This window comes from Paramisgurnus dabryanus, chromosome 1 (genome assembly GCF_030506205.2).
Source record: "Paramisgurnus dabryanus chromosome 1, PD_genome_1.1, whole genome shotgun sequence".
Taxonomy (NCBI): Eukaryota; Metazoa; Chordata; class Actinopteri; order Cypriniformes; family Cobitidae; genus Paramisgurnus; species Paramisgurnus dabryanus.
In genome coordinates this window covers 15596432-15610013 of record NC_133337.1, presented here as the reverse complement: position 1 = coordinate 15610013, position 13582 = coordinate 15596432, and the positions used below count along the sequence as shown (strand labels likewise).

At 34.9% G+C, this 13582-nt stretch overlaps 1 protein-coding gene across 3 annotated transcripts in view; it reads right to left on the bottom strand.

The window, feature by feature from the left end:
- Positions 1-13582, bottom strand: part of iqsec3a (IQ motif and Sec7 domain ArfGEF 3a) — a 165438-nt gene that overhangs the window by 28028 nt on the left and 123828 nt on the right. For all 3 annotated transcript variants that reach the window (XM_065274663.2, XM_065274664.2, XM_065274665.2), the window contains 2 exons: positions 9055-9221; positions 6576-6715 (listed from right to left, as the gene is read on the bottom strand). In XM_065274663.2, the coding sequence (XP_065130735.1) occupies positions 6576-6715; positions 9055-9221 (307 nt within the window). The remainder of the gene's footprint in view (positions 1-6575; positions 6716-9054; positions 9222-13582) is intronic.

Genomic DNA, 13582 nt, shown 5'->3' with positions numbered 1-13582 from the left:
TAGACCCATGGCAATCCAAAGCTCTTTTACAGTTTGCTTCACATTCACACATCAACGGTGGTGTCAGCTCGTCGGGAGCAGCTGGGGTTAGGTATCTTACTTAAGGGACACCTCGACACTTGGTCAGATGGAGCCGGGGATTGAACCATCAACCTTACGGTTTGTATACAACCTGCATGAACCACTGAGCCACTGCTGCCCCACAAAGGAAATATGTAAAACGAGAGAAAGTTGCTTTTGTGATAAATAACACGTCAGTATCAGCTATATCCTGTGGAAATCAACTTCTAAAGTTGATCAGGGTTGTAAGTTTTACTGGTAGAAAGTCTTACTGTACCTCACTTGGTAAATGAGCAAACATGGTCATGGGTTCGATACCAGGGTATACACATAATGATAAAAATGTATAGCTTAAAAGTCGCTTTGGAGTGCAAAATGTAAAATAAAGATTTTATTCTACTGAAAGTGTATTAATCATGTGTTTTTGGATTGATCACCATTTGCATTACCATAGTTATACAAACGCAAAACTGTAGTACTGATGTGTCAACACTACATCAAATAAATGAAATGACAATAAAAAGCCATATAAAGTACAAAAATGCATCACAAAAGAAGTTAAAATATTTGGTAACACTTTCTATGAAGCACATGTTTATAATGAATTATAGTCTTCTTTATAGTTGTTTATAGGTAAATGTTACTATTCTATTAATATATTTATAAATACACAACAACACCTATACCCCATTATAAGAACAGTTAAAGTTACATTTTTATATTTTTTTATTTGCTCTTTCAAAGATCATGATCATAATCCATTATACACTGATTTATAAGTATTAATTACTCTGTCGTATACTAAAGACTATTTTTAAAGGGGACAGAGAATGAAAAACCATTTTTACCTTGTCTTTGTTGAATAATGGTAGTCTACCCGCATTCACAAACATACAAAACGTGCTAGACATGCTAAACATCTCAGTCTCATAGAAATTCCTCTTTAATAAATATCAGCCTAAAAACGGCCCAATCTGAAAAACTGATGCTTATGACATCACAGGCATCTCCCGGCCCCTCTACTTTAAAATAATTGGCTACATTTTTAGTGTGGCAGCAAAGTCAGCCAATCAGTAATGAGATTGCAAGTTGAGCCAGTAGGGCAGGGGTGGGTCCTGGAGGGCCACTGTCCTGCAGAGTTTAGTTCCAACCCTAATTAAACACACCTGAAAAATCTAACTGAAGTCTTCAGTATTACTTGAAAATGAAATTCAGGTGTGTTTGGTTAGGGTTGGAACTAAACTGTGCAGGACAATGGCCCTCCAGGACCCAGGGTTCCTCACTCCTGCAGTAGGGGGAGCCAAATTGTGCAAAACCACTTGTTTAAAATCCCCCACCCTAATAGAGCTATCTGAGAGAGGTTTTTAGGAAGCTTCTAAGGCATTACAGACCCAAACAAAACATTTTTTGTCTACATGTCACATGACAGAACAAGGATAAATACTCTGTTCAATCATTCTATGTCACCTTTAAAGACGCAGGCTGCATTGCTATATTGTCATTATATTATATTTACAACTTGTAATGCAGATTTAGTTAGTTGTCAAATAACTGAATTGTTTTATATTGTTTTTAAAGGCGCTGTAAGCGAATCTGTGTGACGTCACTTCTTGTTGAAGTTCGAAGTGTTGTCAAACAAAAGGGAGCGTAGCTAACTCCTCCCCCACACTGTCAGAAAAAAGGTACAAAACTGTACCTTTTTTTTTCGATGGGGTAGTACCCCAAGGTGCTGTTTTGTACCTTTACAGGTATATAAACATAATACAATGTTGTACCTTTTGGGGTACATAACTGTTCCTTAAGCATCAATTGTGTACCTTCAAAGGTACAGTTAACTGTTTTGTACCCCTAAAATTGAACTGGTACAAAATTGTTCCTTAAGGTACACAATTGGTCCTTAGGGTATAATATTGTACCCCATAAGGTACAACATTTTAATGTGTTGTATACCCATAAAGGTACAAAAAAGTACCTTTTATGGTACCATCCCAGCGACAGAAAAAGGAACAACTTTGTACCTTTTAGTCTGACAGTGCATCCCTCTCCCCTCTCTTTCACTCTCCACCTGCCCCTCCTTCTCCCTTTTGTGCCTTCTCACGCCCACTAACCCCCCAAACCCACCTCCAAATCCTTCTTATCATTTATTGGCTGGAACACGTATGTTATGTTTCGTGGTTGTAGGCTGTGCCACTTTGTTTTTGTTGCAGTTTGTGGAGCCTGGGCTGTCTTTTTTACATTGTGTTTAGAGGTCAGGCAGCAAGCAGATAGTGAGAAGATGTTTGCTGTATGTAACAAAAAATGTCTTATGGCCTAAAACGTGTGAATTCGCTTAGAGCGCCTTCAATAGCCATGGTGTAAGTTATTTATTGTGAGTCATTATACAGTTATTAACCCTTTATAAATGCATTATTGATGGCTTATAAATATATTATAGAATAGTAATAATTACCTATAAACAATAATAAAGGGGGCTATAATTCATTATAAGCATGGGCTTACCTAATATGCAAATTGTGCCAATGATGTGTGGGATTGTCAAGCTGTATATAAGTGTTTAAAGTTTTTTGATTAAATCAACTTTTCCCAAAAAAGAGTAGGCTGCAAGATTTATGAAAATGCCAAGGTGTACATTAAAAAAGAACAGCACATAGCATAAATGTATTAGAAATTATTATTTGTTTTCGTTTCTTGATTTTTCTGATGAGTTAAAAAAAATGATTCTGCCCTTTAGTCCTTGTTTTACTCCTAGTATTGAGGCAGGATCATGACAGGCCCATGTTTTGTGGTAGCACATGGCTTATTAACTCCCAAAAAAATAAAAATTAATTTGCATTGGTCATTATGGAATAAGATGTTGCACATGAGTTCTTTAATGTGAGCTTTAATGTTCACTACCATCTGCACATTTTTAAAATTGCACTCTCAGGCTAATTTGCCCTGTCTAGTAAATCTGGACCCATGAGCTCCTACTCTAAAGAAAAATCTAATTCAAACCTTTATAAGCTGGTTAAGGTATGTTTGATAGTGTTGGAGCAATAAACTCTACAACACTGAAAACTTCCAGCTCAGCCTAACCTAACCCCTAACTTGCTAGATTAAACATTAGAGTACAATCTTTTTAAGCCGGAGTATTTACATGTATGCAAACGTACACACACGGTCGAACTCACAGCCTTGCAATGTATAGTTTATTTGACTCGTACCTGTACACAGATGTTCGACGCATACGCATAGCGACCAAATGCAATGCATCTCCTATGCTACCTTCTACACTCTCCTGTTGCGTACCCTATTTCTGGGGTTTCAAAAATCTGTGTATAGTGTATAGTATGTGGACACTTTTATGATGACGAAAATTGCGTCACGCGCACTGTATGCAGACCCTAAAGTATGCATAAAAAATCGACCATACTTCGGCCTTAAGATAAACATTTGTGGCTAATGGCTGGGAAAGAACAGCATTTCTAAAAGACAGGTTGTGCTTAAGAATGAATGTCAAGTGACTGTCATGTGAATGTCAAAATAAAGTACCCGATTGAAGTTTCTCACTACATACACTGTATTTTGAAACAGTATTATTGCTTTTTGTGTGGCATTATCCTCTACTAGATATTATGAGAGCAAAATAATAAAGACCTTAAAAAAGTTTAATGACAACACCAGGTGTTCTCATAACCCTGAAAAAAAAAACAAAGAGAGAGAAAGAGACAGAAGGAGATAAAGTGGATTTACAGTAAATGGTCTAGAGATTATAAAACCAAAAAGTGATTAATAGTGTGCAATCTAATTTACAGAAATAAATCACAGATTTTTATAGTCTAAATTTGACTAAAGATAATATCAACCAGAATCTGACATGCATACAATAATTTACAAAAACTGAAACAAGCAAAGTCGTGCCTGGTGGAAATGAAATGATTTATTTTACGCAAACTTGTATTTAACTTGTGACAATGTTCACAAGAACTTGTAAGGGTATGCATAATTGCTTAGATGCGTTTATTGTACAGCAAGTTTTTTTGTACAGAAACTGTAAGTAAGTATAATTTGCAGCAATAAAAGCAGCCACATACAGCACTGAAAGCTTTTTATCTGTCATTATCTTTGTCTCTTTCACCAGCCACATAACATTTGCCATTGTATGTGTTTTTAATGCTAATGGCTTGATTTATCATTGAAATCGCTCTGCTAGTAGCCTATTACTTGAGCCATTACACCATTACTGTAATTTTAAAATGACATATACTAGAAAGGCAATTGTCCACAGGGATGTCACAGTCTAGGAAGCAGACCATAATGACCAAATGAGTAAAATTACAGATTCCCTAAAATTACACTGAAATTTACTGAAGTTTAAGGCGCTTTAATAAACCTCAGAGATGAAGTGCTTCTGACCCAGGAGAAGGACAAGCCTTGTTAGCACAGGTATAAAGTTTACAGGTAAAATATACACAAATGCCTAAAAGATAAATGTCGGTTTTAAAGCAAAGTCATAAAATCACATTATTGCTCTTAATATTTTATATTCTACTCTTTATTGCTCTCCATCCGTTGTACAAGGTTCCCTGTGTTTCTGTACAGCTTAACTGTAAAACTAGCAATGCCAAGGTTATAGATCAACCCTCAATCAGATAAAATGTAGCCGACCATGAATGCACGTGGAATAAAAGTGTCTGCCATAAATGTACTAAATATCCAAAATCCTTGATAGACTTAAAAATAATGGGCTATGAAAGTTTATTCACAATGATACCAGACAAGAGCCATTTTTGGTTCCCAAAGAACCATTCAGTCAAATGTTCTTCAGTTAAGAACACTCTTTCACAACAAAAAAACTTTTGTACTGTAACTGAATCTTGTATAATACCGGACACTTATTTTAAAGGAATTACTCCTTAGTTCTCTATGGTGTGGTACACTGTAAAAAAACTGTAAAAGTTAACTGGCTGCCTTGCTGCATTTACACCAGCCGCGGTAGAGGCGTCGAGCACGAGTGATTTCAATGTTAAGTCAATGTAAAGACGCGTTTACGCGTGTCTGGAGGTCTCGAATGAGGCATTTAGCGTAGAGCGGTAGACGTGAATCCGCCTCATTCCCATGAATGATGCAAATTGACCAGTAAATGATGCGAATTGAGCGTTGCCGTGGTAAACGCGCAAGTTGAAAAATCTGAACTTTGGTGGAAAATCACGGCGCGTTAATGTTCAAGCGTCCAACTACGTGCGAATATCGCGTTTTTGCCGCCTCTACCAAATTTGGTGTGCAACCTGATCTCACAAATTTCCGTGACATAGTCACATTTTTTGCTAATTTTTCCGAAGCATTCTTACGGATCTCTGCATTTTTCTGTGGCCCTGCCACTGAGTTTCTTTTCCGTGGCATTCTCACGGATTGGTTACTCAGCTGTTTTGTCCATTGACACTTCGGTTTAGGGTTAGTTTTACATAAAATTACATTAAAACTACCCAAACTGAACTCTAACCCCAACGCCATGCGACAATTGTTTAAAGTTTAGAAAATATAAAAGAATACATCAGAAAAAATAGTATAAACCAAGCCTGAAAGTGACATACTAACGCAAACACCAAATCTAACCCAAAACCGAAGCGAAAATGGTTTGAAAATAGGAACCAATCCGTGGTGAAAAGAAAGTCTGTGACAGGGCCACAGAAAAATGCGGAGATCCGTGAGAATGCCACAGAAAAATTGGCAAAAAATTCCCACGGAACTTTGTAAGATCATGTTGTGCATTAAATTATGAGTTGATTAAACTTAAAAATATTAGTTAACTCAAAAAATGGTTGTGTCAACTAATATATTTAACAGCTTGGGTAAGGCTTACAATTGCCCCCCTACCCATGTTGATGTCAATATATTTTCGCCAAAATTTGCATTTACTGTATTACTGGATCTTTAACCAGCCAGTTTTTATTTTCAGGAGTGTCAAGCCAGCCATCCTAAAACTTACATTTACCCATTGTGGCCAATCGTTCGGTTCACACTACAATTAGTTTTTCTCCATTCTCAATTTTCTTTTTTCCATACTAATCCAGACTTAGAAAAAACTTAAATAAAATTCCATACGTTTCCAAAACGCAGAGAAACCCTCTTTAAATTGAATTAACTCAAAATTAACCAACTTTTTATAGTCCAGTTAATGAAGCCAATAATCTCTAACAAAACAGCTCCATAAACTTTTAAAAAGTTTCAGTCTTACAAGTAATTTTGTATGAGGAAAATACAGATATTTTGTGACTGATAATCTATTCTCGCTGTCATCATCAATCAAGTTCTAGAACAAATCAATCAAACTTCAGTTTTGTAACTGTATCGACTGATTTATCAAAAGGATCTGAGAGTAATTATTTCATTTTCAGACATTGCAGCTTCTCTCGTGAATTTTTAAAAAGAAATCACACAAAAGTTTCCATTTTTAGATATTGCAGTTGTTATGTGGAAAAAGAGGAAGAATAGAAAATATCAAAAATATCAACAATAAAAAAAGTTTGACTCACTGTTTTCATTCCCACAATGCTTTGTTCCACCTTGGTGACATAAGTGACATGGTCTTCATTAGAGCGTAGCTCCCTTAGTTGAATCCGCTCATATATTCCCACTACCATATCCCGAGGTATATCTGCTCCATCATCAACACCTGAATAAACACACACACACACAACACACACACAACAAATATCATCAAATACATGTTATAAATACACAATTTAAATATTTATAGCATACATTTTTAACAGGCCACACAAACCATGTACAACTTTGAAATGATCCCTTTCATCAATTGAACATATTGAACGTGTTAACTTGTAACTCCACCTTGTAAATTTGAGTGTTTCTATGCCTAGAAACAAACTTGCATTTTAAAATCCATTTGTAAGCAAATGAAAAGGTGTTTTGCATATGCACACTGATGCTGTGCAGACAAAGCATTTTGTCATTTCCAAGTTATTTAATCTAGGTATTAAATTGTAGTATGATGAAATGAGTATCATTAAAGTATACAGATGGTCTACTCTTTCTGATGAAAATTTAAATTGCAGATCAATCCATTACCCACAACTCATTGTGAGAGGGAGGAGTTTAGTGATGTTGCACTAAATAAAAAAAACTCGAAATAAATGATGCTTCACTGAATAAATAACATAAGCTGTTTAGTAAACATTACATACAGTAAGAAATGAAGAAAAGTTCCAATTCAAGACTGTTTCCTTTAGTTTTATGTTTATTTTGCTCCAAAGAACAAAGTATCTGATAAAACTTGTTGTTGAAATGTTCACGAAAGTGTTTTTCTCTATATTTTTCACAATTCTTACTTGTCATCTTTAATTTTAGGTTTACATAAAAAGAATACACGCTTCTACAGAAAAACTGTGTACTGTACGTATCTGTGCCACAGAAGAAATGATAAATGAAAGGTTACAGTCTGCAGTAAGATAGATAGAGCACTTACAAAAGAAAAGAGGTGGGATTGACGTTACTTCACTGTTTTCATTAAATTAATGTGCTTTAGGGTGCCGTTCAATAACATTACACTTTGATGCTTAATTAGGTTTCGCCCTCTCACTAAGCTGAGTAAAATGACTCCCACCTACATCGGCGTAAATTCTATCTGACAGTAGGGGGGGGGGGGCAATAAACATAACATTTCTCAAGAACAATTTTTGAGGGGGACACAAATAATACAACCATAATTTTACTTGCAAGGATAAATATACACAGATTTAAAGCCTACATTCTGCTTCAAACCATTAATTTATTGCAATGTTTTTGTAGTTGTTTACAATCAAGCCACCAATGAAACTCGAACGTAACTTTAAATGTAATGACTGTTAGCTAGCATTACAATTGCTAACATAGCAGACTCGTGCAAAAACAATTATAATAATTTTTTGTAATTTTTCGGCCTCATCTCTAAAAAAAAGAATCACTTAATCTGATGTTTAAAGTCAATAAAATTGCCTTGACTGTCTACTTACTGGAGTTTTACTGTAACTACTGATGAATGTTGTCTTTAGCCGAATTTGTGTCCGGGTGAATTTGAATTGGAAGTGAACATCCCTATGCCCTACAAAACTTTTGGGGGCGGTTTCCCAGACAGGGATTAGACTAGTCCTAGACTAAAAAATCTTTAAGAGCTGTCCAAACTGAAAACAACTTGCACTGACATATCTTAAAATACATCAGTGCCCTTTGTTTTGCCTCAAAATGCACACAGGTAATGTTTTTAGTAAGGCATGTTGGTTAAAAATAGTTATTTTGCTAATAAAACTAAGGCCCAGTCCTGGCTTAAGCTAATCCCTGTCCGGGAAACCACCCCTTTATGTATAAACTCTAGAGGGAGTTTGCGCAATTATGTCTCATACTCTGGACAATAAGAATACACTTGGTGAACAGAGTAATGAAAAACATGCAGCAGAATTTTTCTCTTTATCGGAAGTTTATTTGGGTCCCCTTCTTGTAGACATGCCCTTCGATGGGGGAAATATCCCGTTTTAAATGCACCCTCTGGACCACACCAATGTGTTTTGCAAGGCAAACTTAAAAAATGTTTTGCTCCATTTGCATTTGTAATGTTTTATACACCTTTGAGGTACTAATATGATCTCATGTGCAAATGTGTACTTGTAAGAGAGTACCACCCCAGTGACAGCTACAGGGATATTGACATATTTTCCTGAGTGAAATGTAATATGATACAATACATTTTAATGTAATATAATGTCAAATAATTTTTGAATGGCAAACATTAAATTTTTTTATCAAAATATAAAAAATATTATTTTTTGGGGGGGGTAGCACACCTGACAAATAAGATCATTTTCTGGTGAACCCCTATCCTAGAACCTTCTGGAGGCCCTCCACATTAGATGACTTCAAGGTCCCCCCACCCCCAATATCCATGGCTGCTCACAAACTCCACCTACAACCCCTCTTGTGTTAAGTCACCATTCTATTTTGGGTTCTCTTCTGTCTCACCTCTTAAGTTGCGGATGAAGTCTTCCAGCATCATCTTGCGGTCTGGTTTAATGTTCGGACTGTACATGTCAGTGTTAAGAAGTATGATAGCGAATGCGAGGATAAAGATGGTATCAGGATTGTGGAACTGCTGAACCACGTCTGGATTACACATACAGTAACGCTGACTAAAAACAACAGGAAAAGAGAAAAAGACATATGTATGTTTATTTAACACATTTTCTTAAATAGACCCTTTTGCTGCTTAGCTTTCACAGTCAACAATCAATTTCAACGGTGTGAATCTATTCATAACACCAACAGTAACAGTGAATCAGCTGGTTTACTGCAGGTAAAATTAAAAGTGCTAAGCATTTTTCACATCATACATCATACTTCATGCAACCCCTAGGCTCTGTAAGCAGCACAAAACAGTGAGGAGAGCGATACACACTTGAATCAATCAGACCATTACAGTATCTTCCTGTAAATTGTCTTGATCTGGTTTTGTTGACACAAGGTATTTGTTACACAGGAGAAATTAGTCACTTACCAGAATCATAAACACGCACAGACGGGAGGCTAACTTACGGGCTTTCGATAAAGTATCAATTAGAATATTGACCAAATTTTTTAACATTTACTCTTATTCAGACAGGACAATGAAGAGTTACTGGAGACATTTTTAGAAATGGAGATTTTGAGATGCCAAAAAGCTTGCATGCACTTAGAGGATTTTGCAGCGAAAGCTGTGTTAAATACCAATGCAAAGACTAAAGTGACATTTGCGAAATATTTAGATTACAGACTTAAAATTTTTAATTTCCATTAAAGTTAAATTACTGAACCCAAACATAATATACATAATATGTACAAGAAAAAAGGTCAGCACACATCTTTGCATATGAACTCTTCATATATAAATCCCCCCACACCCCAAAAAAAGGAAAATCGATGCCTGCTGAGAGACCTTTAAACAATGTAATCTTCTCTGGCGAAATACCAGAGGCGGTTGAGTGTGGCTTTGACATGCTACAAGAAAAAGGGTCAACACTTCAAAATCAAAAGCTAAGCCTCCTGTAAAGCTTACATTTGATCTGCTATATCCTCTCAGGGACCTTGTGGCCCATGTGGATGTTTTGACATGAAATATGTACTTGCATAAGAAAAATGTATACAATGCAACTATGCTTACTATGTATTGTTACATTGTACTTTCATTTTTGTTACAGTATGTTCTCATGAATTAAAGATTATACAAATTATACAAAAAGCACATTATAAATTAGACTTTAACTCTTTCCCCGCCACTGACGAGTTAACTGGTCAATTAAGAAAAAAATGCTTTCCTGCCAATGACGAGTTTTGATAATCGCTCTGAATCTGATCTCTATCAAAAGTCCTTCACAAAAATGCAATTATCTCAGCATTTTGCTCAACATTTTGTGTTTTTTAAGAATCCTATCCATATTTGAGAGGTGATTTGAGAGAACTAATAAAGGTAGGATGAAACGTTTTTTTTTTTGTTTGAAAGCAGAGGGTCTGTTCTTTCATTTGATATATTGTTTGTTTATATATTTAAAGAAGAACATTTTCTGGAAGGCATTAAACTTTTGTGAAAATCATGAAAAATGCTGGCACTGGCTGGCAACTTAAAAAAAAAACGCTAGCGGCCCGGGGAAAGAGTTGAAGGATCACATCGCTTCATCAAAAGTAAAAAGTTAATGAACTGCACATCTGAATGGTAGTTCATCTCTGTCTTTTATTTCTAATTCTATTAGTGTATTGATTGTCTCTTTTAGAGAGACAGATTAGATCAACGTGCCCATTTAGATCAAATTGTTTATGAAATATCCACATGACAAATTCATCTAACTCATCTATTTGTCTACATATCATCAAATCGTAACCTATCAAGCTGATTTGGCACACATTAATGGAGCTGTTTGAAATGTATGTAGTTATTTATATTGGTGTCAGTACTTATACAAAGCATGACCATAAGCTATATTGTCTCTTATTTCTAAGCATCAAAAAGAATTTAAAAACAGTGTTATTAAAGGGGCAATAAGTAGGATTTTAAGTGTTTTATTAGTTAAAATCAATGTCTTTATTCAGAAATATGTCCTCGTTGGTGTCAAATGACCTCTGCCAGTGATCTTACTTTTCCTTGTAAGCGTATAATTTCTTCTCTTTACTTACATTGAAAGGGTAAGTCCAAGGAGGCTTCCATATCGTTCCGCCGTATTGATAAACTATAATAGCAGTGAGGGACAAAAAGCACTTGCCTACCAACGCGTTTCCACAACGCGTTTTCATTCAGAACACGTGAACCAGCTGCAACGGACAAGGAGATCAGCAATTACATAACGGCTACCGTAGTTGCAACACGCATTTGAAAAGGGGAGGAGCTAGAAAGCACTATTCATTTAAATGCAAAATACAATTCCACCACTAGATGTGGGTCAATCCTACTTATTGCCCCTTTAAGCTATTTGGGTCAAAATGTGATACCATAATAGCAAATATTTAAAATTGTGTCTTTTCTATTTTGGGATTTTTATATTTTATTTAAAAGTTTGGTAACACTTACTTGAAGGGATGTTCATAAGACTGACACGACACATATATAATCATGACATGACACGTGCTATTAACATGAAGGAGATGTTATGCATGTATGACAACTGTCATTAAGTGTCATTCATTCAATTGTGTCATTTTAAATGCAAAGATGACATTGTTTGAGATGACCAATACATCATAACTTGTCATGACAACTTGACATTAACAAGATAACATAACTGACCACTTTTTACCAGTGATACAAATTTAATTTGTCATTAAAAGTTCATACTGTGTTAATACTCTGTCATTTAGTTTTATAAAAGCGTCATGAATATTTTTCTTGACCTCAACTACAGTGGTACAAATATTATTTGTCATTTAAAATGTCATTAAGTGTTAATAGTCAAATTGTTTTATAACAACATCATGAATATTCTTCAGTTCATAATGTTTTTTTAAGTTTCCTCCATGTGTTTAACAAATAAAATCAATCATTCAATAATAATAATAAAATAAAAATTTATTAAAATATATTTTATTGCATTTGGAGACTGATATACCTAAAAATAAAATAAAACAGTACAATAAGGGGTTAAGCCATGCAGCGTTGGGTCCATATCGGTGCAAAGTAAATTGCATTAAATTAAATTGATAAAATGTTTTGTTACTTTTTTCTTTGTCAGAAAATTTCGGAACCCTCTGTGTGAAGAAGAACAAGTTCTGTTAGTTGTCAGTTTTTTATGTATTGTGCACATACATAAAGTTAAGTATAATATTTTGACGTGTCTATTAACTGTATTTTGTTAAGGTATTTAAAATTATTTGACAATATTAACACTTGATGACAGTTTATTGTAATGTTAACCCATAAAGCTAGGTAGTTTCTTAAGTTTGATAATTCTTCTGCTATGTCATGTTTATGACACATTAATGACAAGTTATGATGTATTGGTTTATTAAAGACAATTCAAACAATGTCATCTTTGCATTAAAAATCTCATAATTGAGCGAATGACACTTAATGACAGTTGTCATAAACGTGCATAAAATTTCCTTAATGTTCATGACACTTGTCATGTCATGATTATGAAGGTGTCATGTCAGTCTTATGAACACCAATTTAAGTAAATTTATTTTACATAAATAATTTCTTTAAAACACTGGATGTGAAAAATGTTAACAACCAAAAATATAGGTTTTAGTTTACTCAAGCTTAAAAAACAGCAACAGTAATTGTGAAAGACACACCTTGCGAAAGCCATCCATTCAATAAAACTAGAATGTTTAGTTTTTGCATCCAATTATTTCTTCCTACATCACTTTTTTAGATTTATATCTAAAAGCAGAGAGACACGCTGGCACAGGCTGGGTTGTGTTATGCAACCAGTTATTTATAAACCAGTGTCTCTGAGACAGATGCAGACATGTGCAACACACTCAAACACGCACACACACAGAGGTCATATACTGATAACAAGAAGCCTTATTATTTCCTGTGCTGACAACAAAAGCACATTTGGTAATTGTCTTACAAATATTGATAGCTGCAACTGTTATCATTCATTATCATAATAATGGCCTGCATTGAATGGGCAGTAAATTAAAGATGAATATTTTGATAATATTTTGCTATTTGATAATATCTGGATGCCCAAAGTAAATGATGGCTAGGTTTCTGTATCCAGTCTAAGGCAAATTAGTAAAATTAAATGAGGGTATATAATTTTTTTTTACCTTGATTACTCCATTTTAAGTTGTTCTGTGCTGCTTGTAGTGCTCATTCTGTACTCGCTCATTTGATATGAGGTCATTAAATCTTTAAAAGTTAATAAAAAGTGCAAAGTTCTGCTAAAATAGTCAAGACATGTCAAAAGTAATCCATGCCCACCAACCACAAACTGCTTTTTAAATTAAACAGAACCATTACAGTTGTGTAAATGTGTTTCACTTTTATGCATACTTGGAAATTTATAGCAAGCAT